This window comes from Lates calcarifer, linkage group LG7_2 (genome assembly GCF_001640805.2).
Source record: "Lates calcarifer isolate ASB-BC8 linkage group LG7_2, TLL_Latcal_v3, whole genome shotgun sequence".
NCBI lineage: Eukaryota > Metazoa > Chordata > Actinopteri > Centropomidae > Lates > Lates calcarifer.
Genome location: NC_066854.1, coordinates 11595631 through 11623385, shown reverse-complemented (window position 1 = coordinate 11623385; position 27755 = coordinate 11595631). Strand labels below are relative to the sequence as shown.

At 39.8% G+C, this 27755-nt stretch overlaps 1 protein-coding gene and 1 pseudogene across 2 annotated transcripts; one reads left to right on the top strand and one right to left on the bottom strand.

The window, feature by feature from the left end:
* Nucleotides 1-1320: 1320 nt before the first annotated feature.
* Nucleotides 1321-21411, top strand: LOC108880229 (heparan-sulfate 6-O-sulfotransferase 3-B-like; annotated as a pseudogene).
* Nucleotides 21412-22984: 1573 nt separating this feature from the next.
* Nucleotides 22985-27736, bottom strand: LOC108880230 (2-oxoglutarate receptor 1-like). Of its 2 annotated transcripts, none has more exons than XM_018671683.2 (4): nucleotides 27617-27736; nucleotides 26528-26716; nucleotides 25554-25630; nucleotides 22985-25339 (listed from the first exon to the last, which is right to left on the bottom strand). In XM_018671683.2, exon 4 carries the CDS (start codon nucleotides 25328-25330, stop codon nucleotides 24323-24325), a length of 1008 nt encoding a protein of 335 aa, XP_018527199.1. In that variant the 5' UTR covers nucleotides 25331-25339; nucleotides 25554-25630; nucleotides 26528-26716; nucleotides 27617-27736; the 3' UTR covers nucleotides 22985-24322. The 2 variants fall into 2 exon arrangements, with proteins under 2 accessions (XP_018527199.1, XP_018527198.1); XM_018671682.2 differs by having other exon boundaries at nucleotides 25559-25630.
* Between the last annotated feature and the right edge of the window lie 19 nt (nucleotides 27737-27755).

Here is a 27755-nt window from a genome sequence, read left to right as displayed (position 1 = left end):
TGAGGATTTAACCCTTTCCTGTTGCCTGGATGGAAACTTCAGTCATACAGCGGGCTATATGTTACACTTCAAAACTGTGGAGAGATGCTTACAATCACAAATCAACACACTGTCCTCTCTACTGGTGCTCAGACGCACTATTAAATACCACAGACCAGCGCCCCTTTATGAATGTAATAGGATCATTAAAACAATATTAAAATGACACCCTATTAAATTAACATATGACATTAAATTTGTTATGCTAAAGTCACTATATGATAAGCACAAACGACCACTATTAATTGCAAGAAAATACAAAACAAATACTATGAATAATAATTCAAAAATACTATTAAAATTCCCTATTCTTTACGTCATTTCCGCTTTAAGTTCCCATATATTTCCTACATTATTGTAATTCTGGTGATTTTCCGCCACCAGTTGTTCTAGGCCACTCAAATTGCCCGTGTGTGTTTGTGTGTGTGTGATTAGAGATGCGGTTGCGTCACCGGCCAGGCAGCCGGGACAGATGACTGGCGCAGATGTAGAGTCAAACCACCCAAAGTAAAACCAGGCAGCGGGATGCTCCATCGTCAAAATAAAAGCAAGCCTGAGGTGGATAGGATGATTTCAACTGCAGCTGATTACACACACTGGTTATCCTCTAATGGTTTAAGGCCTTATGGTGATGGTCTTTATCAAGTAGGGATTCATTACTATGATTAATTAGATGGAGAACTAGCAACATTTAACAGTTGATATTTCATATTCAGTAAATTTGCTTAATGGTTCAGTCTTTAACACACTTCTGAAATTTTGATATGTCCATTTTAAGCAGGCCTGGTGGGCCATCATATACCAGAGTATGACTAATGATGAGTGGTTTTTAGCTTAACGGTAGCCTGAAAGCTGGAGATCCCAGACTCAAGGGGAATTTATAGCCCACTCCTTCAAGTGCATATGAGGGATGGTTGGAACCAAGGGAGGATATAGGAAGGTTCCAACAGGGACACAGGGACATTAATGATGACTGAACCTACAAATTGTAACAAAACAGTACATTCTTGTGACAATATAGAGTTGATAATAATACTAATAATTTGTCTAATAATTATTAATCTTGATGATTTTGAGAGAATACACATGGCAAAATCAGTGGTTATTTTTCCTGATTAAAACTGAACAAGGTAGCCACTCCAACTATAAAGCCAGTCCAATTTCCTTATTTTGCTCTAATATCAATGCATGTTCACGAAAACGATTTTATTTTGAAAGTCTTGACAGGAAGCTATTGTGTTAATTTTGTCGTGCTTGTCGCTGGTGCTCCTGGCTCAGATACCGATCAGCAGTTGGCTTTGGCAGGACAGCCGAGCCCGAACGCTCCTCACGAGGGGATGTTCCGTTTTCGCGCTGACGCTTCGAAAGGTGTTTTAGCACGCGACTTAAACCACTAGTCTGACGTATTTCAGGGGAAAAAGATGTCTTAATCCTCTAGGAAATAACTGAATGTTCAAGTTTATAAAGTGGACCTGTTCTCCTGCAGGACGAGGCCAGTCAAAGCTGCCCTGCAGGACATGTTCTTACCTGCTCGTGGGACTTGAACTCCAGCGTTTTAACTGACAGAACCACCGCGTATCTGAAGTGAAAGTGCAGGATGAGACGTGGGGAAGAGGAAAACGACTCGGACATCACGTTACCGTTTGTGCCGACGGCGTGATTTACAGTTTTCCACCATGGAGGAGAAGTTCAATAGACTCATCTTCGTTCCCATTGCGGCGGTGCTCTTTCTGATGATCGGCTACCAGTATGTGTGCCCGGCGGATAGCAACAACTGCTACTTCAGAAGTGACGAGAAAGGGCTTTTCCAGCGGTACTCGTCAGGGTTTGAGTTAGTTTACACGGAGTCGGAGGCGGACGAAGACCTTCCCTCCAAAATTACATCCAAATTTAACTTCACGGAGCGGGACCTGGACAGGCACGTCGACTTCAACATTCGAGGAGACGATGTGATGGTGTTCCTCCATATTCAGAAGACTGGCGGGACGACGTTTGGGCGGCACCTGGTCAAAAATATCCAGCTGGAGCAGCCCTGCGACTGTATGCCCGGTCAGAGGAAATGCACCTGCCACCGGCCCGGGAAAGCCGAGTCGTGGCTCTTCTCCCGGTTCTCCACTGGCTGGAGTTGCGGTTTGCACGCGGACTGGACCGAGCTCACGAGCTGTGTCCCCGTGGTGATGAACAAGAGGGACAAGAAGAGTGCCCAAAAGAGCAAGAGGTGAGAGGTGTGACCTGCAAGACAGGTGTGGTTGACAGGTGGATAGCACTCATTTACAACGCAATGAATAAAATGTCTGTCATTCACTTGTTCACTTTCTAAAATCATTAACTTATTCATTCATTCACTCACTCACTCATTCATATTTTCATGCACTCATCGAGTTATTGCTTCCTCATTGTCTCACTCAGTTTTAACTTTGTAACACACTTGTTCATTTGCAACTAATTATCACTAATGAGTCACTCATTCAGTTATTCACTCACTCATTCACTCACATAAAATGACCCATTAGGTTGCTCACAGATGCCAGTGCTCTCAGGTTAAGTGAGTCATTCCTTTACTCACTTATTCATTTATTCACTCGCTCACTCATTTACAAATTCTTACAATTTAATTTTTCTTCATTGATTCACTGGTATAATCATGGGCTCATTTTAATATGCAGTCACTGATTCATTCACTCACTCACTCATTAATGCACGCACCCATTTCTTTTGTATGTTGGTAAATGAAAGAGAAAATGAACTTGAAGTGAATAAACGAGTGCATGAAGAAGTAAGAGACTGACTCACTCACTCATTCACCCATATTCTGATTCACTCATTCATTTTAACAAGTAAGCAAGTTGATAAATGAGTGAATAAGCAAATAAAGGAGTGAATGAACACGTGAAAGAGTGAGTCAGCACTGAGTGAGTGAGTGAATGGTTAATTGCTCATTTGCTTACCATCCTGTTTTCTCACTGTATTTATTCAGATACTCAGTTCATTAAGTCACACACTCACTCACTCACTAACTCATTCACTCATTCACAATTGCAATTCACTTGTTGCTAAATGAGTAAGAGGAGCATGGAGCAGCCTCACTCACCACTCACTCATTCACTCACTCACTCATTTTTAAAATAAATGGTTCACTACGTTGTGTATAGATTTGTGTACTTAACATTAAATTGCTCACTCACTCATTAACTTATTCACTTACTTATTCACTCACTCATATTCACTCTGTCACCGGCTCCCTCAGTCTGATATTGAGTGAGTATGCAAGTGAATGAATGAATAAGTGCCCGTCCAAGCAAGCTAATGAGAGGGATAATGAATATGCTGATTAAGAACAACCAAACAAGTAAGTACTAAACAAACAGGACTGGTAATCAATCAAAAACGACTCTGTTGTTCACTCTCATGTATAACTGAACTGATTACTCAATTAACTGAGCTGATTGACAGACAATGAATGGATGACAGTCTAAGGAATGTGTTGTAAGAAACTTACAGAGCAAAAATATCAAACATTTGCTGCTTATTTCAGACATCATTATAAACTGAATATCCTCTTTGGAATGTTGGTTGGACAAAACAAGCAATTTGAAGACACAGCCTTGGGCATTTTTCAGTTTTCTTACATGTTGTGGAATGAGCGTTTAGTCAGTTAGACCGTTATGAACATAATCGTCATTAGCAGCCTTACAATAGATGATTTTTGAGCCTGCAAGAGGATTTATGTCAGTAGCTTCTGAGAGCTTCTATTGCTTACCTAGAGGCACCAAGTCAAAATGTAAAAGGATTTTTTTTTTAACGTTGTAGGTTGTGGAACCAATTCTCTTTGGCTCTCACTTTCCTCCAGGGCTGCACTTGCCAAACATGTACATTCTCGATGACATTTAAATGCAGGGTGCAGAGCTAATCAAGCTGTAGTGCTAACATGCACGCCACATGGCATGACAACACCAGCAGCAGAAACAGCCAGCAGACAGACCGTTTCCTCGTCTGAAGGTCTGTTTCAATTTCCTGTAATTACAGAACCAGCAGAGCTAAGCTTAAGGGAGTAAATCACTTAAGAAGGGCAGGGTCCTCCGAGGTGTGCCGCCTGCGTGTTGAAGCCAATTTGCCTTGCAGTTGGTTCAGAGAGCAAATCTCCATATGTTACCGAGAGCGTTAAAGGGGGTCGACAAGGACCAGGAGTGCCTTCACGAATCCTTCCAATCCATTAACTGTCCTCTGTGGCAGCCATCAGACTTAATTTAACGCTTTTAAATAGTTTTGAAGAGGCGCCTCAGAGCCATATCAGCACTATGAGTGAATCAACAACACTCCAGTCAACACTTGTCAACTCAATATAATAGTTAGTGAAAAATCAGCGCTCATTAACATTGGCACTTTGTTGTGTTCAAGGCTGATTACAGACATGAGATGGCTTCATTTTTAAACATGGGGTCAAATCTGGGCAGCAATTTTCTTGCTATTAAGTGTTGATTTTTGTATTAATTATCTTGACAAGGGGATTGTTGATTGGAGAGTCATGTTTCCACTCACAGAGTTAATGAGTGCTGAAGAAACTCTTGCAGGTTTTGACTGATGGAGATTTTTCTGTGGCTTACCACAGCACCAGACAAATCAGATAGAATCTGATACTGCACTGAGCAATCTGGATAATGTGATACTTCATTGATCCCTGCAATGAAATACTCTTTCTGCCTGGCCCTTCAATAGAGAGGTCAGAGGTCGTCGCTGCTCCTGAGCAGCTTTTGAGGACTCAGTCTTGCTCAAGGACAAATCTGCTGTGTATAGTGAAGTCTTGTGTGCACATATGACCAGATGCAGGCTGTATATACAGTATATATTTTAGAGGAAGGGATCAAATTTGAGCCAAATGCACCATGAATCATAACTCAGCCAATACCCGTGAATTTGTCGGACGAGCTGTGAGTCATAACTCATTCAACAGCCACAAATCTGTCACATGAAGTTCTCATTTCCCGTGGATAATGCCCGGTTGATTTTCTGTCCACATACTTAAAAAAAAAAATATCGAGGGGAACCATCACACTGCACTGATAGGCCTGGAAATAGACGAACAATTAAGTGAAGCCTCCCTGTCATTTCAGATTAAAGCTGTGGAATAAAGACTACACAGATCCTATTCTGCACTTGATGATGTGTTGCCACAAGGTTTCATGTTGCAGTTTTATCAAGCCTGAAAGGCTCTTGTCCTGTCACTTCGGGCAATGTAGCCCCTCCATGATGGACTGTGACGCACATGATGATGGCAGCAGAGGGATTGGAGCTGAGTTTGTATATGTGTGTGTATCAGTGTGTGTTACTAAGTCATGTTACTGCTCAGCTTAATACAGTATTTAATGCTGCTCTGATCTATCCCTTAAGATCACTCTGCTTTGGTAGATTTATTGTATTTCAACTCTGATCCCACTGTTCTGAAGAGAGGTTAAGACAGGTTAAAAAGTATTAGAGTTGTTTTTCCAATATAATATATAATCCCTATTGCTTTATACTCTACTTGGTACCTGAAGTTGAGACATAATCGTTCAGTGTTTCATAAGTCTGAGCCCATTTCATGTATTTTCCAAAGTACTCATAACATTTGTTCTTAGTTTGATCGCCAAAGACAATCCAACTCAGTAACAGCACATTGATATTGAAGGATGACTCGTCTTATACAAGTCCCATGTAGCAATAAGAGTGCAGACAGTCAGGGATGAAGCATCATGGGAACGGATGACGCCCACACTTACCTTAAGGCTACATCCAGCAGGGTGTGATGTAGTTTGCAGAAAGTCTTATCTCAGCCCTCAGACCCTGCACTGGTTTATTTAAGTGCAAGATATAACATATGGTGTTCCTGCAAATCCCTCCCAGAGTACATTTACTCCAATACTGCAACTACAACTTTGAGGGACTTGTGCTTTACTCGACTAATTGCATTTTCTGCTACTTAATACTAATGCTTCACGACAGTTCAGATCAGTATCTGCACTGTGTTTACAATGGTTTCCAAGTGGGCCCTCCTTACCCCTCACAAAAAAGTGAAATTGGGGTTTACACCCAAATTTATTATTTGGAACTTCTACCCACATATCCAAAAAATCTGCAAATGATTCCATTCACTAAAGAAATGTGAATATTATATATTGAAAACAAAACAGCTGATGACATTCTCAGATGCCATTTAAATGGCAGAAGAAGAGGGTTCAATAAGATTGTATAATTTAGAATCCACAAACGATGGGAGACCAAATGTAAATTGGAAATTGAAAGTGCACATAAAAAGCAGTGCATGGGTGAAAAACATAAATGATTTTGTGCATTCAGAGGAGTTATCAGGGACAGGATGAGTGGAGGAGACAGTGTTTTAAAACATGGCTCACCTATCTTTGTATTCTTGGGCTTGGCCTTTACCTTTTTCATGCTGGCAAGAGATTGCTGAAGAAGTAATGAAATTATTTGGAAATTTCTTGATTGAGAAACTCATGACTCAGGATGAATACCTCCTTAAAATACTCTTGGCTGCTAGCAAGAAAGCAGTCTCACATTAAATGGCTGCAGCCAGACCCTTCAGCAGAAACTGACCTTCATTTTAAGACTAAGAATACATACAGACTACAGTACATACACTGCACCATTCAGCCACAGCATTAAAAACAGCGAGGTGAATCACATTGTGAGTTGTGAGCAGTTTCATCAGGTAGTTCTACTTAACAGTAAACAACTAACAACTGAATAGCAATAACATAAAGAAGATAGATTATTGAATATTTTATTTAACAAAACAAAGATTAGAGAAAAGTTTTTAAAACACTTTTTTCTTTCTTCTTTCCTTCCCCATCAGCTTCACCTCAATATTAACAATATTAATAATTTAATAGTGTAATATGTAATTGGAATATCTGTCAGTGGCTGTTTTTCTGCAGAAGCAGTGGTTACAGTGAGAGTGTATTTATGTCCACTGAACCTCCTCACCTCACTGTAGCTGGCTGCCTCTGCTGCTGCCTCATTTCCCTACTTTCTGTCCCCCTGATGAAATACATTTAGGTCCCAGGGGGCCTGTGAAAAAATTCTTCATTGTACACTGAACGTGTACAGAGTATTTCAGGGCGTCTTACAGTCCACGTCACAGTGTTGTCCTCCTTCATGATCATGATCAGTGGTAACAGATGAAGACTTTTACCTGGACTCATCTTATCACTGTTCCTTGTGAAAAAGATCAATATTGTGCACATTAGGTAGTTGTAGTCCTGCTGGTCTGAATACAGAAGCACCATCTGTTTGCTTTTGAGCAATTCATAGTCACCTTCAAACCACCTCTCTCCTACACACCCTACCAGTGTAAAATAATAACACCAGCAAATACATCAAGTAGAGCACCATGCTACAAATCTTTGCTTTTGTTGCGATGTAAGAGGTGGATATGTTTTATATTTTTAAGGATATTTTTTCCATACAGTTCATTTGTTGTGACTGTGGATTGTTTACATATGAAAACTTTCTTCAAAGTAGATACATGCACAAAAATATAAAACCAAGAAAATGAGTGAATGATCGCTAATTAGTTCCTTGGTTACCAGATGAGTTGGCATAGCAACCATTCCTAGTTTTGTTAAAGCTCAGCTATAGTGATTCTTTATGATAATTAGCGGCACATCTTTTTCAAATCAGGGCATTTGGTTGGATTTAGCTCTTGTTTAGAGGACTCTCCAGCAAACTGGTGCTGATACGTGATTTATAAAGTGGGACATATTGAGAAGTGTAATGTACCTCCTGTAGGTTTTTCCTTTGTTTGCTCCTTTATCCACTCACTCCTGACTTAAGTAGCATATGCTGCATTAACCTGCATTTATCCATCCGCCCTCCTTATGCCCGGCAATTTCCTCCTAACACGCAAACTTCACTGAGTAATATGTGGCCGATTCGAGTAGTTTTAGATAGGCACACCACTGGTCAGGGGCTCCTGCAGGGCTTTGCTCACAGCATGGGGCTACAGCATTCACATCGCAGCAGGCTACAAAATTGCTGTAAGGCCAGACGTCAAACCTGCTTCAATTGCCGGGCTGCCCTGGTCGTCCTTGGCAGCCGGCCTCACACTGAGCAGTCAGAGAGTGTAACCTTATTAGTGACCTCATTATTTCAGATTAGAGCAAAGAATGCAGGCTGGCCAAAATACAGTTCAGCCTGAGTCTAATTAGCCCACTTCATTCTGCACACAGTTAAGGTGGTTTCAGCTATTAATTTGGTAATGATACCCTATTACTGATTATCACAATGGTATAATGGGCTTGAAAATATGCAGGAAGTTGATACATTTTGTAGCAAAACAGGGTGAAAAAGATTTTAGATTTTATCGGTTTTCTAGATATATGATGATCTGTTTCCTCTCGCTAAATCATGTTTCACAGAACTACATAGTAGACTATATGGGAAAAAAAACATCTGGTTGCAAGTTTTGACATTAATCTTTGCAGTCACAGTGAGACAGTTTAAATCCTCAGCTAAAGAGAGCCATATGCAGAGATTTCAGAGAGGGATGTATATTGTTGTGAAAATGTGTTCAGTTTGAAGCAGAGAGCATTTCTTAAAGCTTAAGACGTAATACTGCCCCTTTACTGTCACCACTGCTTTTGACTGTAATGTCAGTCTCTAAGCTTACACATCAAGTTATTTCAAGCTGCTGACAGCCACACATTGTTGTTAAAACTAAATGTGACAAGAACGCTGATTGTCAAAAAAAATGTGACCTTCAGTGGCCAGAAATCATAGAAACTGCTCTCAGTGGATGTCTGATGCCTTCAACTGAGACTGTAAGAAAAAATACCACATTCTTATTCTTATTCTTGGAAATGAAAAGTTGAATTCATATGCAGTAAAATGCACCATTCCTCAGTTCAGCACACTCAGGAGTTTTGATGATACAGCTTCACTTGGTCTAGTAGAACCAGTATGGTTGTTAAATGTTAGCTAATGGTGCCAGTGTTTAGGCTGATATTGGTGTAATAGATAATAAACATAACAGCCATAACTGTCACTTGTAGGCAAAAGTGACAGTTCACTTAAAGAGACTAAAACAACAAAAAGAAATAAAGATCTAAAATTGGTGAACTGGTTCTGTACATGTCTTGCTTTAGAGACAGTTTGCATTTGACTCAATTCTGATTCGTCACTTCTTGTGGGTGGAAAAGTATATGTACAGTACCTGACACCAGAGTTTTATTTTTAGCAAAGGGTGAATGTGCAGGTCTTTTGGGAGATCCTATGTTGCAGCCTGATGTTGTGATGTAGGCTGATAAAACATAAAATCTCCTCAGGTAGCATTTAGTTTGAGTTTTCGTCGATATCTCCTGTAGAGGAGGCAAAGGCAAGGACATTGCCTGTTTGCTAACGTGGTGTAGACGTCAGGTGTGTGCATTCAGCGGCACGTGCTACAGTACGTCTCTTCACACTCATGACACAACGTATCTTCACCAAGCTGTTGATGACGTCTGGCAGAATTAAAAATATCACCTTTTGCATGAGCTGGCATATGGTAATTTATGCCACAGTCTGCTCCGTCAGTATTGTGGCAAATGTGACCTTGGTCACATGCCTTACAGCGGGTTGATGATAATATTAGCAATTAGGCCCAACAGAGAGCTGAATGACCTCTGAACTCCCCGTGGAGGGACAGCAGCAAGAAGGGAATTTGTGGTTTATGAAATATTGATGTTGTTACCAAAGTGACTACAACCTACGGGTTATACTGACCTTCTAAAATTTGTATTATTTTAGCAATTTATTAGCTTTAATTCACATATTTTCTAGAGCCTAAAGTTGTAAAACCCTTAAATGTCTTTTAATCCTTAAATTCATTGTTTGAATTTTTTTAAAATATACTATAATTTGCTTTCTTGTCAAAACTTAGATAAGAGAATCGATACCACTCTCTGGTTAGGCTGCAATAAAGACTAGAAGCAGGGCGAAATTGCTTGGCTATGTCCAGAGATAAAAAAGTAAAGCTTACTAATCAATAAAACAATACTATCTATGTCAGCTGTTTAATTCGTAAATGTAAAAAGTTGCTGTTTTATGGGGAGTTGCATGCTACTTTTATTTGCAGGATGCAGTTACTTTGTGAGTAATGCTAAGCTAATCGTCTGCTAGCTATTTAGGGTATAGGCATGAGACTGATGTCAATCTTCTCATCTAATTCTTGGCACAAAAGCGAATATGTATGTTTCCTATAAAGTTAAACTCAGTTAAACTCTCTTTCAAACTGACACCACTGACTATTTATATTCTCCTCAGTTGAGAACTGCTTTCTAACTGCAAAAAGCAATTAAACACATCCTGTGACAATAATTTTCACACTGCAGTACACTTACACACATCCTTTAGTAGCTGGGATGACAACTGAACTATTATCAGTGACAACACCCCATTTATAAATACATTTTTAGCACTGGATACACCTTGTTGTTAGAATCTTGATGGGGTTTTACTTTGTTCATGCCAAATCTGAAGGTAAAACATATTCTTTATGTGTATAAATCATTGGAAAACACATATTTAAATTGTATATATATTTAATACATTGTGTAAAGGCATATGGAAGCCAATTTAGTCCAAGTTCATTTTTAAATGTTTTTCTCACAATTATGATATCTATCTGATGATTTTTACTTAGTGGCAGAAATGAACTTCTATCATACAGATACCATTTTTCCTCATAATTATAAGAAACTTAATTATTACTATTACTTAATTAATTACCATAATTATGACTTAGCAGACTTTGTGATTCATTTCTTTACCTCGAATCCTGTATTCCACTATACAATGATTTATTTAAACCAGGTCTTCAAAGAATCTAGTTCTAATTGTGGGATTCAAACTCGGATACATCTGGTTATCATTAACTTTTTTCCCTTTAGTTTCTGTCTTTTTGACAAATTACTTCAATATATCCTCACTAATTTCCTTTATTATTATATGAATCTATGATGTACCATTTCATAAATATGAAAACCCTTCTCATAAATCTGACTGAGAAATTATCAAAATGAAAAACCTTCCAATTATTATGAGATACAAAGTCATAATTATTAGATAATTATTACACCATAATTTATGAAAAAGAATATACTGAAAGATTTAGCAGTGGTGGCATATTTGGATTTTTTTTTAACATGGTGTAATGTTTCATTGTAGTGTGTTGAAATCATCTTTCTTCCTCATAATGTTGACATTTTCTTTTAATTACAAGAAACTTTATCATAATTATGACATAATTGTTGTTTTCAAAATATCTTCACTTGTGTTTGTGAGATGCTAAGTTATGACTTTACATCTTATAATTATGAGTTATGAAATCACAATTATAGATAATCATGAGGAAAAAAAACACTAAATAATTGATTATTTTTTTAATATATGAGAGAAATGGGCAGCTTCTGTAAAAGCAGCTTTCATTGTAGTTGTGGGAATGTAGGAAATCACTGAAACCTAGGAACACACATCTTTCATCACTGTTAAGAGATGCGCTTCTGGCAAAGTGGACTACTTAAAGTTCTACAGTGGAGTATGTGAGAATATTTTCACAGCAGTCAGTCGTCAAATTGGAAAAAAAAAAAAACAGTGAAAAAAGGCCTAGGATGATTATAACCAGCAATATAATTTAAATCACAATTTAAAAAACTGGTTTAAAGAAATAATTTTATAGTGGAATGTAGGATCAAGTTAAAGAGGTTACTATAAATAAACAGTGTTGTTTCTGTTAAATCAAACCCCTCAGTGCACTCCCTTCTTGACAGTGAGCAATGTCTTGTATTCTTGTGAGAAATGTGAGATATTCAGAGGATCTTGGTAATCTCCACAGTCCTTAGGGGGATTAGGGGCAGTCGAAGACAGGTTTTATTATACAAGGGAGGAGGAAGGGGGCGATTAATTCACAAGTCCAGATTTATACAGAAACCTGTCGACTGGATTGAAGATTCCTTTCTTACAGAACACTGTGCATCAATTTTGGTAAAAGAGAAAAAAAAAACATCACAGGGAGGAAGTCTCAGCTAGACAGATCATTATGTGCTATCCATCAAAATGCCTCATGGTTTCTATTTTGTGCCATCAGACTTTTTGTAGGATGACAGATAAGTTATTATGGAATAAAACTTTTCAGTCGTATGAGAAATAGAGTAGATTCAACAAAGTCCTTCATATCATTCGATTACTAGGCTGTTATTGACCAAGTTGTACTTATACTGGTGTGATATAGCACACTGTATAGTTAAAATGAATTGTGATTTTACAGAGTAATAATTACAGGAAGGATGAAAGCTATGAATCACTCAACGACTTTGAAAGACTCAGAGTCGAAATGCTACAAGAAAGCATACAGCACACTGTTCAAAGCAGCCTTCATATATTGCTAAAAAGTGGATTGCCTTTCAAAAATTGCTCTGTCGTTTGTGTGGGTAGATATGACCTTTGCAGAGTACAGTCTCCCATTTATCCTTTCCATATCTACATGTACCTAGAGCACTGGCTGACACCTCACAAAGCTGCAAAGATTAAGATGTCAGGCAAAGGTTAAGGCTAAGACGCTAAAGCTACTAAAGCTTCACACACCAGGCTGTTGTGTGCGTGGATGTCCTCGACACTACACTTGTCGTGGGTGTGTTTAGAACCAAATGAACTCTAGGAACTCTGGAAGAATGTAGCTACCTGAAATGCAGCCAAAATGTAATAAATGCAGATGGATGATTCTGTCTCCAGAGGAAGATTTTTTTATGCAAAGATGATACCTCATTTTGTTTTGAACCCTGAAATACTCTGCATAATTTAATTTGTTTAAGTGTGTGTTGGCTGCTGCTCCTCACATAGTCTATCACCTAGTTTTCAGTAAAGCCACATCTTCACACCCTTGCTTGCCTGGACACTTCGTCTTTCTAGAAGTGTTCTCGGTTGCCTCGTCTCCACACCAGCATCCCTGGGGCTTTTCCTTTATTGCCCAAAATAGCATCTCATATCTGCGTCCAATGAAGATCACAGTGCAGTGCCAGTCTCCTCGCTCATCATTTCTCTCCTCACTCTGCCCGTCTTAATCTGTGTGTCAAGTAGCGTTACCTGCCGATATTCCCCACAGCTGAGCTGTGTTTTCGAGGGAACAGTGAAATATTGACAAATCATTTTGGGTTGAAAGAGAGCAGATTGTGTTGTAGTTTGTGTGTGTGTCTTGCTTGTTGGGTAGTGAACCAGCTGTGCGCAGATGGGGACTGGGATCATTTTGCCTGTAATTGGCATACAAAGATTGAATTAGTACAAGAGAGAGAAACAGATGAGTGAAAATGGATCCCACTTGACCTCCTGGTCCGATGACTGATGTGATGAGACTTCCCCGGTCTCTGCGCAACCGAGCAGCTTCGCTCGGTCATCTTGATAACATCGCCTTTGACACACAGACCTGCCGCTGCTGGATCTCTTCCCTCTGACATTCTTCTTTCGCTCGTCTAATTGCCAGGCTCATTTACTTTTTTTGGAATTTGTGCCCCCCCCCCCTCTGTGTTTTATAGCTCTTCCCATTTGTCACTCCCGCTCCCCACTATTTATCCCCTCACCCACAGACAAGATGGTTTAACTGAAAATCCAACCAGGCTAATATTTCACCTGCCTCTCCAAAGTTAGCTAAGGATTTACACGTATCCTTCTTGGACTAAGGGCTGAATGTTCTTCCTGCTGAGAATTTCATTCAACACTTCCCCTTTCGCTGCAAAAAGAACCACTTTAACAAGAGATTTAGTTTCACTTTCAGGTGTATTATGGTAAAAAAAAAAAAAAATCAGATAATTGTTTTCTTTTTGTTAAAATGTGGTCTCAAAATGCAAGTATCCTCTATAACTTTGAATATTCATCACTGAATATGCAGAAATGAAAGTTCAGTCCTTTGTTATTATTTACTCTGAAGTTTGCAGGAAAAATCTTAGCTGATCTGCATCATCAGAAACTGTGTGGGTGTGAATTGATCCAGACTGTGAGACAACCCCACAACTGTTATGAGAAGTGTTACTAACCTCTGACTGAGGTACTGTATGTCACCTCAACTTTTTCAAACTGAGCTCTAGCCTCTTCAAACCAGTGAGAAAACCACTGACAAAAACACAAACACAGAAATCCTTCATTTAAAATAACCAAAACTGTTCTCACACTGCCAGAATCTACATGTGAAATGATCACTATCTAAGAAAGAAGGCTTTAGATTTGGATTTGTAAGAGTTAGTAGTGAAAGATGTTTTGGGCCAAACTGTAACCACAACATTGAGCTTTTGTGTCCATAAAGTTGATCTGGCTAACATGTTAGCAAACAGTTGCCACAAAGCAACATTAGCATTGATTGGATTGATGGAGTGTTTTTGACGATGTAATGAATTTATGTTAATATTCACTGACATCTCTGTTTTGGTCTCTTCAGCTGCTAAATGAACCAAAACATTAAAGCTGCAGGCTGTATAACCAAAACGGTGAGTGCAAAGATATTAATAAGCTTCACAAAGCCGATAGGAATCTGCAAATGAGTTGGATAATAAGTCAATTCACTGTGGGTGGATCACTGCCAGTAACACCTTCCACATTACACATACTAGTTCGATCCATTAACATATGATTATTGTATAGAGCAGCTTTAAATTTAATATTTGCATTAGAAACACATACAACGGTCTCTCATAGACATTTCTATGTTTTCCTAAAAAAACAAAATAGATTCAATGAGTTATGTTTTTACAGTGCGCTTGTTCTTCAAAGAGCCTGGGGTTAATTCTCAGCTGTTGAATGTGAGAAATAAAGTGTGCTTCACACCCCAAAGCCTTCAGCAGAACCTTCATTATCACAACCAAAGGGGCATTTAGAAGTGATTTTAGGGAGATAAAAGTGAACTGTTAAAGACAACATGTGACTGGAGACTGAGATGACTGAGGGTGATGTTTCTTTTTTTTCTTATCAGACAGTAATTCCCTCTTGGAGACAATGGTTAAGGGATCCCTTGTGGGCACAGAAACACCTTTAAAATGGATTTGCTCCAACTGTGCGAGTTATCAACACCCTGACTTCAGTGTGAAATCGATGTGCAGTCCTGTGCTTGTTTTCAAAGTTGCTTCTTTCTGCAGCTTGGCTGATAGCAATGACTTGGAAAGTGATACTTCATTGACAGTGCTTATTGGAACAGTGTGAGGTTGAGTCGGAGTAGTGAAACCATTCTTCAGAAACGCCTCAACTAAAAGCAACATGATGTATTTTCATTTTTCAGAAAGATGAAATAAATAAGATTGTTGTCGATCCAGATACTTTTTGTACTCGCTGCATTCAGTGGCATAAATAGTTTCCATCAAGGCTTTTATCATGAGACTGACAGTGTCCTTGATGGTAGTGAGTGAATTAACAAGGCAGATATTGATCTTTTGCTGTGAGTTTCCTCTGTAGCTTTTTGATGGTGATTTAGAGAGTGAGAGAGAGACAATCAGGAAGAAGGGGAGAGAGAGACGGAGAGAGGCCGATCAATGTGTTTGCAGGTTTGCTGTGTGTAGAAAGGTGACAGGCAGGGAGAAGGGCATGAACGAGGCGTAGGATTGATCGGTAGCAAAATGCGACAAGCTGATTTAACTTTCCCTTCAGGAACAACCTTGCATGATCACACACACATGCGTGATTGTGTGTTGGCAATGATCGTGCTATTATACGATAGAGTAGCTTCGCCGTCTCATATATTCACTCAAATCTGTCTGAGAACATTAGATTTGGGCTCGATCAATCAGGTATATGAGAACACTGAAAATGTTCCCACTTTGTCCCGTTCAGGCCTGAAAGACTTGAAAGCCATTTAGCGCATTAGCAAAGAGCTTAGGCACCGGCATGGAATAAACCACAGCGGATGATGTTTTAGAGAGATGGATGGTGAGGGGGAGTTGTTTTAGCTCAGGAAAACCTTATTGACTCACAAACCATTATAAGCTAAGGAAAAAGGAAACAAAAACTTGGAACATTTAAAACTGCTATGATCAGTAGTTTGTGTAAATGTAACACTTAAAAAACAAGTTTGTATTTGCATTACATTGATCAGGTTGCGAGAAACGTGACTTAAACAAATAAATGCTATTGTTACGTCATATCTGCTGGATTTCTAAATTAGCAACTGCTCACTAACACATTAGCTACTTCAAACTTAAAGGGTGATAATATGTCAGTGTAATATACATGTGTTTCCAGCTTGTCTGCCCCCTAGTGGGCAAAAAAAACAACAACAAAAAAAAACAATTAGCAAAGACATTCTGCTTTTGAGTGAAAAGCATCTTCCAGAATGAGCGCCTCCTACTGGTGATGCAGTGTCTACTCTGCTTCACTAAAAACCTGTAAACTGTGACACTTGACTGCATGAGAAAACCTTTAACAATTTATCCAACGAGTAATTATGCTTGACCTTCATAATCTGACCCTGCCTCTGTCCCTGACATGGGTAAGGCGAGAGCTTTGACATTTGCTGCTCTTTGTCAATGAAAGCACAGACGCAGAAAGGTGGGGTTGCATGGACATTTATTGATCTGGCTGTCTAGCGGCTAGCTGTACAGATAGATGATAGGCACAGGAGGAGGAAAAGAGTGAGCTGTTTTCCAGGAAGTACAACAAAGGCCGCTTTGTGAGGCGCTCGTGTGTGTCCATCCATCTAGTGCTGTCTGTTCAACCCGGCGAAGATGGCAGGGTAATTCACTTAGCTTCCACTGTGGATGGCCATTATCTCTGGGTGGTGTGGCCTGTCTGCGGGTGTGTTCTGCCATGATATCATCACGCCACTCACTTAAGTATATATCACAGCTGATTGATATCTGCCGTCTGGCAATAATTGCTAAATTGTGGACCTTTTAAGGCTGTTTGGCCGTGCACTCTTTCCTCAGTAACACAACTTGTCCCTTAATTAATCAAATTTCTCAGTTTAGCAGTCGAACTGAAACAATTACAGCTGTACAGACGCTCTCACTATAAAAGTTCCAGTTTACATGGTTGGTGCTTTTTACACGTGATACACAGCACATTTACAAATAGAGGACTTAACTAATGGAGATCAATGCATTTTAAAAAATGTATACCATGTTAGTGTTACAAATTGGCAAGCATTTAAGCATAATTAGATATATATTGCCCATCAAATCTGTTTCTTATAAAATTCTAAAATAATTCTTTTAAATTCTTTCTTCTTTTTTTATAAGAAAGTGAAAATTCTGCAGGCACAATGAGACAAATCACTCATTCTTCTATACGTTCTCTGTGTCAGTTCATTTCAAGACATGACTGCAGTCATGCCTTTTGTCGTGAGTGAAGAATTTCATACCAGCCTTTCCCTTTTTATTCTACTCTTTGTTAAAAAAAAAAAAAAAAAGTGAAAGTACATTTTTTCTTGGGCTATAAAGAGTCACAAAGTATAACTTGCAAAGGCTCAGTAAAATGGGAGTTTGGCAGCAGGGAGGCAAGAAAGGCAAGTAAGAGGTCATTAACAAAGCAGACAGGAACAGATAAAAAGGCTGAAACACCATGGCTAAAGGGCAAGAATTTAAACTGGGGAGCTGATGAGGAAATTTGGAGCAGGTGTGCAATTGGATGGAATCCACTCGAGACAACTGGGCAGGGATAGAATGGCAGTTTGTGAGATAACAAGGGATGTTAGGGACTGTATGAAATTTATTAAGGGAGAGAAATTGGTTAGAAAAGGGGAACAGCATTTAGTAGTTGTTTCAAACACTGAGAGTTGCTGGCCGTCACTTTTCAAAGTGTTAGTCCGAGCAAATTCGAACGAACACATAGTTTGTTTGAATGAATCCGAATGCAGCCATGTAATATAATATACAGTTAATTGTGACTGTTACATATGCATGTGTGGCCAGCTATGTCCATGTGTCAGTGTGTTTTACCTTCAGTATAGTCATGCAACTGCACTAATGCTGTGTGGACTAAGCAGCCAGACAGAGTGGTACAGTCAGTGTTGAACCATTCATTTCTCTGCCTGCCTCACTTGCTTGCAGGTAGATTTGTTGTGGTTGTAGAGTCAGGGAGTCAGGACACAGCGTTACCATTACTGGTAATTTTGCCAGAATACCTAACTCTCTGCTTCTCAAATGCTTCAATGTTGTAATCCTCCATTTTATTTGTTAGCTTAATTTACTGAATCTGGGGAGTGTAAAGAAATGATTAACACTGGGAAAAGGAAACATAAGCTTCAGCCTCCTCCACACCTCAATAATCTTTCTTTTCAATTAGAAATGATGGAAAAAGGTTTCGTATTATTATTATCTGTCCTTAATGTAACTGTGGAGGGTTCAGTTTAGGTATTTCACCTAAATACACACACAGCACCTGTGTGTGTGTGTGTGTGTGTGTATTGTGCACAAAGAAACCCACAAACCAGCAGTCTGTGCTCTTTTCAGCCAAATTCAGTCCACTGAGAGTTCCTCACAAGGAGAGAAAATCAAAGGGAAAAGTAACAGGTAGTTCAAGAAAGGAACATCAACAAGTTATAAGATTGCATATAGGAAAACGGGAATGTGCATGTATTGAAAACTGAGCATTCGTGTAATAGGGTTTAAAAGAGAGGCTTTCAGAGCAGCACTGCTGTAACACGTCCTTGAATCTGAATTCTTTATTTAGCTGTTGACTGAAAGCTCACAGAAAATAAACACCAGCCCTGTGGAGTGAAAGAAAGAAAATGTTCAGCTTTTTATTTGGGCTTTATATTTGGTTTCTGTCTGACTCTGTGAGGTCATGGTGATCTCTGCACACAAGATGAACGTTTTCAATTTCCCTTTTATCTGTGTTGTTTTCCTTTTGAAAAACTTTTTGAAAATGGCTGAAATTCTCCCGGCGCTGACTCCCTCAGTCACCTCACTGTTTTGCCGGTCATCTCTGAACTCAATAGATAAGAGCAGAAAGCTGTGTTTGTTAGCTGAAAGGTTTCCGTGTGGCTGGGTTACAGCAATTTTTGAAGTGCTGTTCATGGCAGATCAGAGCGATCTAGAAACAAGAAAGGTGCTGGAGACCAAAAAAAAAAACAAAAAAAAAACTTATTACCAGAGGTAGGCAGGAGCAAATTGGTGTGACAAAAACCAAAAATATTTCACATCTGCAGGTTATTAAAGGCTATACATACTTGGTTTGCATTGCTTTCTATGTCATTATACTCTAACACCCTCAGACACACTCGATGATGCTTTTCATTTAAACCCTAATCACAATTCCAGTGCACTCTATATACTTCCAGCGCTGTGGTATTTCCTCTGGCTCGTATTTCTTTTTAAACTGCAGCAGGATTTGAGATATTTGATGTATAGTTTCATCTTCCCTCACTGTGCTGAAAATGTGGTTCATGGTGTTTTCCAGACACTTCCTATCAGTCACTGTGCAGGTGCACACAGGTACTATCTAAACCTAATACTATGTGCAGGTTATTCAGTTGAAAAAGGGTGTTTTCAATGAGAATATTGGTAGAATTGGTAGAATATTGGCATGGTAGGGATGGCCTACTGTGCCTGTTTATTCGATTATATACTAGATTGTGAGTACAATCAAATAGATCGTATTAGTGACTCTGTATCTTGACATCATCTCAGAACAAGGAACAAGGCAAAGGATGTCTAAAATAAGGCTGGCCTGCAAGTGTGTCGCTTCAGGAGAAGGATCTGAGAGCTGTGTGCAATCTCAGATGTTAAAGGGAAAATGCAGTTTAAATGAATAGTCTGACATTTTGGAAATTCACTAGATGCCACTCTCGTGTCTGTATGCTATTATAAAGCTACAGTCAGCAGGCAGTTAGCTTAGCATTAAAGAAATGGGGGTTTGTATGGGAAGGTATAGAATAAGTTTCCCAGAATGGCATTCTGGGGAAATGTTTCTGAACTAAACACTTCATCTAATGTATCTCATCTCTTGTCTCTGCAGGAATTTCTATTACATCACTATGTTACGCGACCCTGTGTCACGCTACCTCAGTGAGTGGAAGCACGTGCAGCGTGGAGCCACTTGGAAAACAGCCCTGCCACATGTGTGACGGCCGCCCGCCCACTCAGGACGAGCTCCCCGCCTGCTACAGCGGTGAAGACTGGACAGGTGTGCCCCTGGCAGACTTCATGAACTGCCCTTCTAACCTTGCCAACAACCGCCAGGTCCGAATGCTGGCTGACCTCAGCCTGGTGGGCTGCTACAACATGTCCTCAATGAGCGAGCTGGAGCGAGGCCACGTGCTGCTCGCCAGCGCCAAGGCCAACCTGCGCAACATGGCTTTCTACGGCCTGACGGAGTTCCAACGCAAGACGCAGTACCTGTTCGAGCGGACGTTCGGCCTGCGCTTCATCCGGGCCTTCACGCAGATCAACAGCACGCGTGCAGCCAGCGTGGGGATCAGCGAGAAGGTGCGGTGGCGCATTCGAGGGGCTGAACGCCCTCGACATGGAGCTGTACGAGTACGCCAAGGAGCTGTTCCTGCGGCGCTACCAGTACAACCGGCAGAAGCAGCACCAGGAGGAGCGGCTGAGGAGGAGGCAGGAGAGGCAGCACAGGCAACGGCTGCACAGGACCTATCTGGCTGAGCTGTGGAGACTAGGAGGAGGAGGAGGAGGAGGAGGAGGAGAGGAGGAGGAAGAGGAGGAGGAGGGGGTGAAGGTGCTTGAGGAGGTAGCCACCACAGAGGACTACAGCAGCCAGGTGGTGCGGTGGTGAGGAGAACACAGGAACTTAAAACCCTAATGCACTGACTGATCGCTGTTTGACTCATCGTGCTTCACTCTCCTCCCTCCATCTCCCTCCATCTCCCTCCGTCTCTCCTCTGCTGTGAATCTGCCAAAACCTCCTGCCCTCATAGCCTCATAACGCTTTGTTGGACTGCCGAATGGTGTCTTAATATTTATGATGGATGTATTTGTCATGGCAACATAAACATTTTGTATTTATGTTTTTTTTTTTCTTATGGCTATTTTGGCACTGCAGTTGTGAAACATATTTATTTATTCATTAGCAAGTGCTTTGAATGTTCTCAAAGCAGCGAAAAACTTTCTTAAATTTCGCTAAGAATTAGTAGAACTGAAAAAAATAACACGCCTCATGAAGAAGGCCAATTTTAGTATATTTTCAAAATGGTGAATGACTCGAAGGATCCTCTGTGTCATGTTTGTGATCTAGCGCCGTGTTGATAAGTGAAATCTTGTAGTTACTCTGTGGTGTTTGGCTTCATAAGAATATCAAAGCACAAACTTGGCAGTGTGTTTTTCTTTCTGACTGATTAAGCTGCAGTATACAGAAACAATCAAGGCAATTTCTCACAGGAAATGTGTTCAATAAAAAAATATGCAGCATCCAGCGATGTAAATTTGTCCCTGATGGACTCTGTCTGGTATGCATGTGTACATGCACGTGTTCTTGCTTTGCTCCTTTTTCACAGCATGTTCTCACCATAAAAACCTGAAATCTTCACGCCGTGTGCCAACTTCTTCCATAACCACGCACGCACAGACACACTGACGCATGCATGAGGCTTTTTTTTTTTTTTTTTTTTTTTTTTCCTTGAGAAGCAGAGGAGAGCTGCAAGCCTGAAAGACAGGCTGTCAGAGCCCGTTTCAGCACTCTTACATCACAGAGACAGAACATTGGTATTTCCACCATTAGAGCATTGATCACAGGCTCTTCGCTCCCAAATTGATCATTAAAAGTTCAATTGACCATGACTCTGGCGCAGCAGAAAATAGCCGAAACCCAGTGGCTTGCTGAATGCTTTTTTCCCCCTCTATAATCTGACTAACGTACAGTACTCAGCTTGACTGACGCTTCCATTTGCACTTCAGTAGAGAAACTATCTGTTTCGACACATTTCCACAAGCAACAGGCCTTTGAGATGTTAGGTGGTGGAGTGATTGGCTAATATTAATATCCTTTTTCTGGGAAATAGTCGCTGTAATAAGCACTTCCCGGGCCACTCCACGCAGGCGTTTTGTTCATGAGAAGGAGAACGAGGATGAGGAGATCAGTCAGGAGGCAGAAAAGGAAATGGCTATGTCCACAGACTAAAATAGCCTTTCCATCCCCAGCTGCAGTCTCTATTCTACTTGCACAGCATGTAACAGAGCAAGATTAGAATTATATAAGCCTATGATAATGATGCTGGATTTTACTTCTTTGTGTACATGGACACAGAAAAGCAACAGACACCTTGAATATTACACTAATTCCATCTTGTATCGTAACAGTGATTCTTTGTTATTTGACGCAGCTTGATAGTTGTTATGAAATGTGATCTCAGCCATAAACCAGGGAAGGGCAATGCAGCAGAATGACATCTGTTATCCAGGATGAAGCAGTTTGCAGAAATACAAATAATGTAAAAGCCTCCTTTATCTGGGGAGGATGTCTCTCTGTTGACAGGGAGAATTTGTTCCACGAGATTTGTGTTCGATGAAGATAAACGGGTGTTTGGTGTTTTCGTGCTCTCAAGGATTTCTTCTTAGTAGCGAAACATTCTGTAAATTCTTGTGTTAATGCAATCTTCGAAGAACTCTGATTCCAACTCTTTGGTTCTTTAGCTGTCAACACTCTCTGTAATACAGACGGCAATATGTGGGCTTTCAAAATGAGAAATGTGCTGCCTGCCTTGTTAGCTCATTGGGAAGGTGAATGCATCTGCACAGAGAACTCAGCTAAGTGCTTAGATGCAACCTTTCACAGTTCAGTAGCTGCAGGAGATGCAGGGCTGTAAAATCTTTTGTACGCACTGGTGGGGAGACATATGTCCTTTTGCTATCATTTCTAAATTTCAATCCTTTCTCAAGTATTGTGCACTAAGGTAATACAAAACTATGTACAACGGTGTGAAACTATTCATTAGAAATTCAAGAAAGTAACCTCTCTCAACAGAAAAAAGAACAAGAGTTTGTCAAAGTTGTTTAAAAACACAAGTTTTAATTTACAGCATGACAGTAAACTCAACAACAGACTTAAAACGTAAAGATGTCATATGTTGTTAATCAAGATTATTGTTATTTATGATTTTTGAACCAGACAAAATAACATGAAGCCAATGCTAGCATTAGCATGAGCTAGCTAGCTAGCTACAGTTTTCCACAAAGTTCTTTTAGCTTGAAGTTGCAAGTGCACAGTAACTATTACGTGTATGGTTTAATTCTTTTTAAAGCACAAAACAGCTTCAAATTCACAGTGAAGATATTAAGAGGTGTAATGTACAGCAAGGGAAAGGTCTAGAGCCATGCAAGTGGCTCTGACGTTGTTCTGTGTTCATAATGTTTGGTTTTAATGTCAGTATGCTAACAAGGTCACAATGACAATGCTAACATGCTGATATCAGACAGATATATTGTTGCATTTTGTTAGATGTTTACAACATTTACGATCTTGATTTAGCATGTTAGCATGCTAACATATGCTGATTAGCACTAAAATCAAAATAAAGCTGGGGCTGAAGGGAATGTCATTAATTTTGTCGGTATTTGGTCATAAATGAAAGATCTGGATGATTTTTGTCCTACTGATAACAGGAGATGGGTAATTAAAAATTCATCCTGGGGGGGACATGGATTACAGAGCAGTTAATGGTAGGGCTTGAGGAAAAATAAGGAGATCATAAAAATGGTTTGGAATAGCAGAAGCTCAGGCACTAAAACCAGTGCAGTTTAATTATTTAAAACAAACAAACAAAAAAAAAATTCTTTTTAAGGCACAAAACAGCTTCAGATTCCCTGTAGAGATATTTACAGGTGGGGCGGGCAGCATGTTGTAAATCTGCAAATGAAAATGAAAACCGCAAACCTTTTTTTTTTTTTTTTTTTTGCATCAGTTATTTTTAACAGCAGACACACAGCTCAGAAATGCAAACTCACTCACAAAGTAGAGCTGTTTGTTTAGCTCCAAACAAAAGGTTCCATTGTATTCTTAGTCAGGTAAATTACACTCACGAGACTCCCAGTCTAAGAAAGAAAAGGTGAGGACAAAGGTCTGACTTGACATGCAAATTTTTATAGCTTTTACCATTTATAACCCCTTATTTAATAAGGGGTTGGTAAACAGTTTTTGCCCAAGACAAACCAAAACTAAAGGGGAGGTTTATTATCTCTGGGGAACACACAGTGAATAAACCACAGCTGTTAAGCAGCTTTTATGAAGCTTTCTCAACATGTCTGAGGGAGTAAGCTTACCGTATGTCCACTGGTATGAGTCCAAGAGAGATAAAAGAAAGAAAAGGCAGGTGTTGGACAGTTTTCACTCATACAGCAGGCATGTCACTGCCTGCCTTGCTGATGGTGGACACGTGGAGCAGCGACCTGGCCTTGGTCAGCCAATTATCCCAGTAAAAAATGCTGAGGAACGCACTCCTAAACTTATCACCCGAAAGAGTGTACAGAGCCAGATTAAAAAACGTGTTGAATGCGGCCAGAGGCCTGGAGATAATATATGCAGCATGAACAGTACGCACCACCATGCATGGTGACTCTTGTATGTTCCGAGTTTCTATTCGCAACACGCGCAAGATGTGATATGGCAGGAAACACACAATAAACACCACCAGGATTAGTATGGTCACGCGCCGTGCTCGCATCCGACAGGGAGTGGTCGTATAGGGCCCTTTTGCTAACTGTTTTACTATACCAATGTAACACATGGACACCACCAGTAGGGGGAGTAGAAATCCGATCACAGTGAGGAGCAAGCTATACCACCGCACAACGTCAACAGGTATGGTGCTTGCAAAGTCCAAGCAGTAGGTCTTGTTGTTATGTTCTTCCAAGGTTATCATCGTCAACATAGGAGTGATTTCAGCAGCAGCGATGATCCAGACAGCTGAGCATGCTGCTATACCCCAAATCTTCTGCTGTACCTGTGCTGACCTCAAAGGATTCATCACCACCACATAGCGGAAAACTGCGAGACACGTCAGGAAGAGGATGCTCCCGTACAGGTTGAAATGAAACCCAAAGCGCACAAAGCGGCACATGAAGTCACCGAGCATCCACGAGTTCCCGCTGCTGTAGTAGTAAACCAGGAAGGGCATGCTGAGGACATAGAGGAGGTCAGTCAGTGCCAGGTTGACCATGATGATGCTGCTGCTCTTCCAGGGTTGCAGCTTTGTAAGGTAAACACAGAGGGAGGTTACATTTCCCAAAAAGCCCACAATGAAGATGATGGCGTAGGAGACAGACAGGAAATAGCGCTGCATCAGCTGGTCCACATTGGTGCAGTTGTGATATTCTCCGTAGTAGAGGATGCTATTCATAGCTGAGTCCTTTTGAGTGTTAAAAAAAAATAATAATTACAAACCAGATTTAAAACATTCAAGTCAGAACATTGTGTCCTATAGGTTTCTGGTAATGTGGTTTTTCAGTGTACATTTTACAATTACAATTTGCAATTACAATTTTCTGAACATTTTTCTCAACTGAACTTAGAAAATTGCACTGTTTTTGAAAAAAATTATACAATTCCATAATTTCACACACTTAACTGATTGATTGTCCTTCATTCGAACAGCTTTGGTAAATCACCATCAGCCAATGCTAAGCATGTTAGCAAGCAGCTGCCAAAGATGATGCAGAGCAAAATTAGCATTCATTAGGAGGAGTGTGTCTTTTTCACTCTCCTCTCAGTTCTATAGTCAGGATAATTTTAGAGCATTCACAGGGAACCAAAACATTAAAACTAAAAAACCAAAACAATGAGCTAAAAATGCAAAAAAAAAAAACAAAAACAAAAAAAGGCAAACTTCAGAGTTAGGTGATAAATCTCTGTGGATTTTTCACTATGAGTGACAACTTTCACTTTACAAATAGTATTTTAAATATAAAAATATTGATAAGAGCAGCTTTAACTTTTTCAAACATGAACAAATGCTGAATTTGTGCATTTTTGTAATGAATATAAATAATAATTCCTAATTCAAATGAATACATATGTATACAGTGTATGTTTGTGGGTGAGGAAAAAATAGGCTACGAGCAAATCATCATTCCCTTCTCCTTCACCTGTCATATCACTGTCAGTGGCAATTACTGCTTGAGGAAGGAAGTAGAGAGAAGGGGGGAAAAAAAAACCCAGAGGAGAGCAGACTAGGAAAGAAACAAACAATCAAGCAAACTCAGTGGGAAAGAAACAAACAAAATCCTCTTCTTTCCTTGTCAACAGTCTGGTTTCTGAAAGCCTCTCAGGATATGACAGCACCTATGGCATCCTGGCTTGATGGCAGCTTCCTGTAATGCTGTCAGTAGAATCTGCTCTCATTATGGATGTGAGGAGATGTGTGATTTGTCATTTACACATCCTATATACACTCGTACTCGTACACTTGTACTCATTAAAATCATTATATCCTTAGAAAAACACAAACTTTATCCAAAAGCTAATTTCACATGAGTGTTGAAATGCATACAGAGAAGCTGACTGATAAAAGAAGAGTTTGAAAAAGATTTCTACTCACTTTTAGTTACAGTGTCCTCATCAGCGCTCACTCTGAGCCTTCAGCGTCTCATCACTGTTTTTACGTCCATTCCATCGTCACTCCCATTCCAGTTTTCCCCTCCCAGGGGAACTCCAACATATTTTTGTTTGAGAGCTCATTGTTGTGTGCTTCGTGGTCAGCCATGTGGACTAACTTCCTGGTGTCATGCTTGAAGTGATAAAGTTCAAGAGTTGCGTTATTTACTCAGATAAGGTTTCAGGTGAACTTGCAGACTTATGGGAAAGGCAAGTCAAGCAAAACACTCATTACTTCTTGAGAAATTAAACTCTCTAATGCACCTTTTGTTCAGAAAAAATGAACTCAGGAGTTTCTATTGGGGTCTTTGTTATTTCTTCAAACAGGCATGTGATTGCCACTGTGTGACAGTGCAGAGCTAAATTTGGCACTGACACAGCAGACCTTAGTTTCTGATTAAAGTAATGAGGAAGTTTAACGCTTAAATGACAGTATCGTTAGTCAGTCTTGATATTTTTTTTACACCTCATACCCCAAACTAATATGAACTATAAGAAATATTGTCATATTGCTTACATTTTTGTTTAATTTTGCATTTTGAAGAAATCTTGCTAACTCAGATTTTGTTAGCCTTGCTAGCATCACAGCACTTTTGTTAGCACTTTCATTGATTGTATTTAAGCTTTCAAATGCAAATTTTCAGCAGAAAGCATGTATAAATTTATTCACAACATATAATCTTTTCCATTCTAAGTATATTTGATTACTTTAAATAACAGGTTATTGGTCTCTCAACTTACACATCCTCCCATCTTTACAGCTGCTGAGCACAGGGGCACACTTAAAACCATATTGAAAAAATATTGATTACGACAGAGTGTAATTTCCTCTCGTGTGCCATTATCTCATTAATGTAAGTGTGCACATTTGAACACTATAATTCAATGTATTTTTTCCAGTGTAAATGGGAACTGCATAGACACTTTTCCAGTCATGTTTATTACTCATAGTAAAGTCAAGGTTATGTTGACAAACTTGAATGTGAGACATATGTTTGAAGATCATTATGCTGTGTTTAAATGTCAAGATTACCTGCTATTAACCCAGTTCCACTTCCTTGTTTACCTGAAAGTACAAAGAACCTACAAATATACATCTTTTCTCCGTCAGTTGCCCTCGACATGTTGATATGGTCTCTGCAATGTCACTTTTCTGTAGATCAGACAAAATC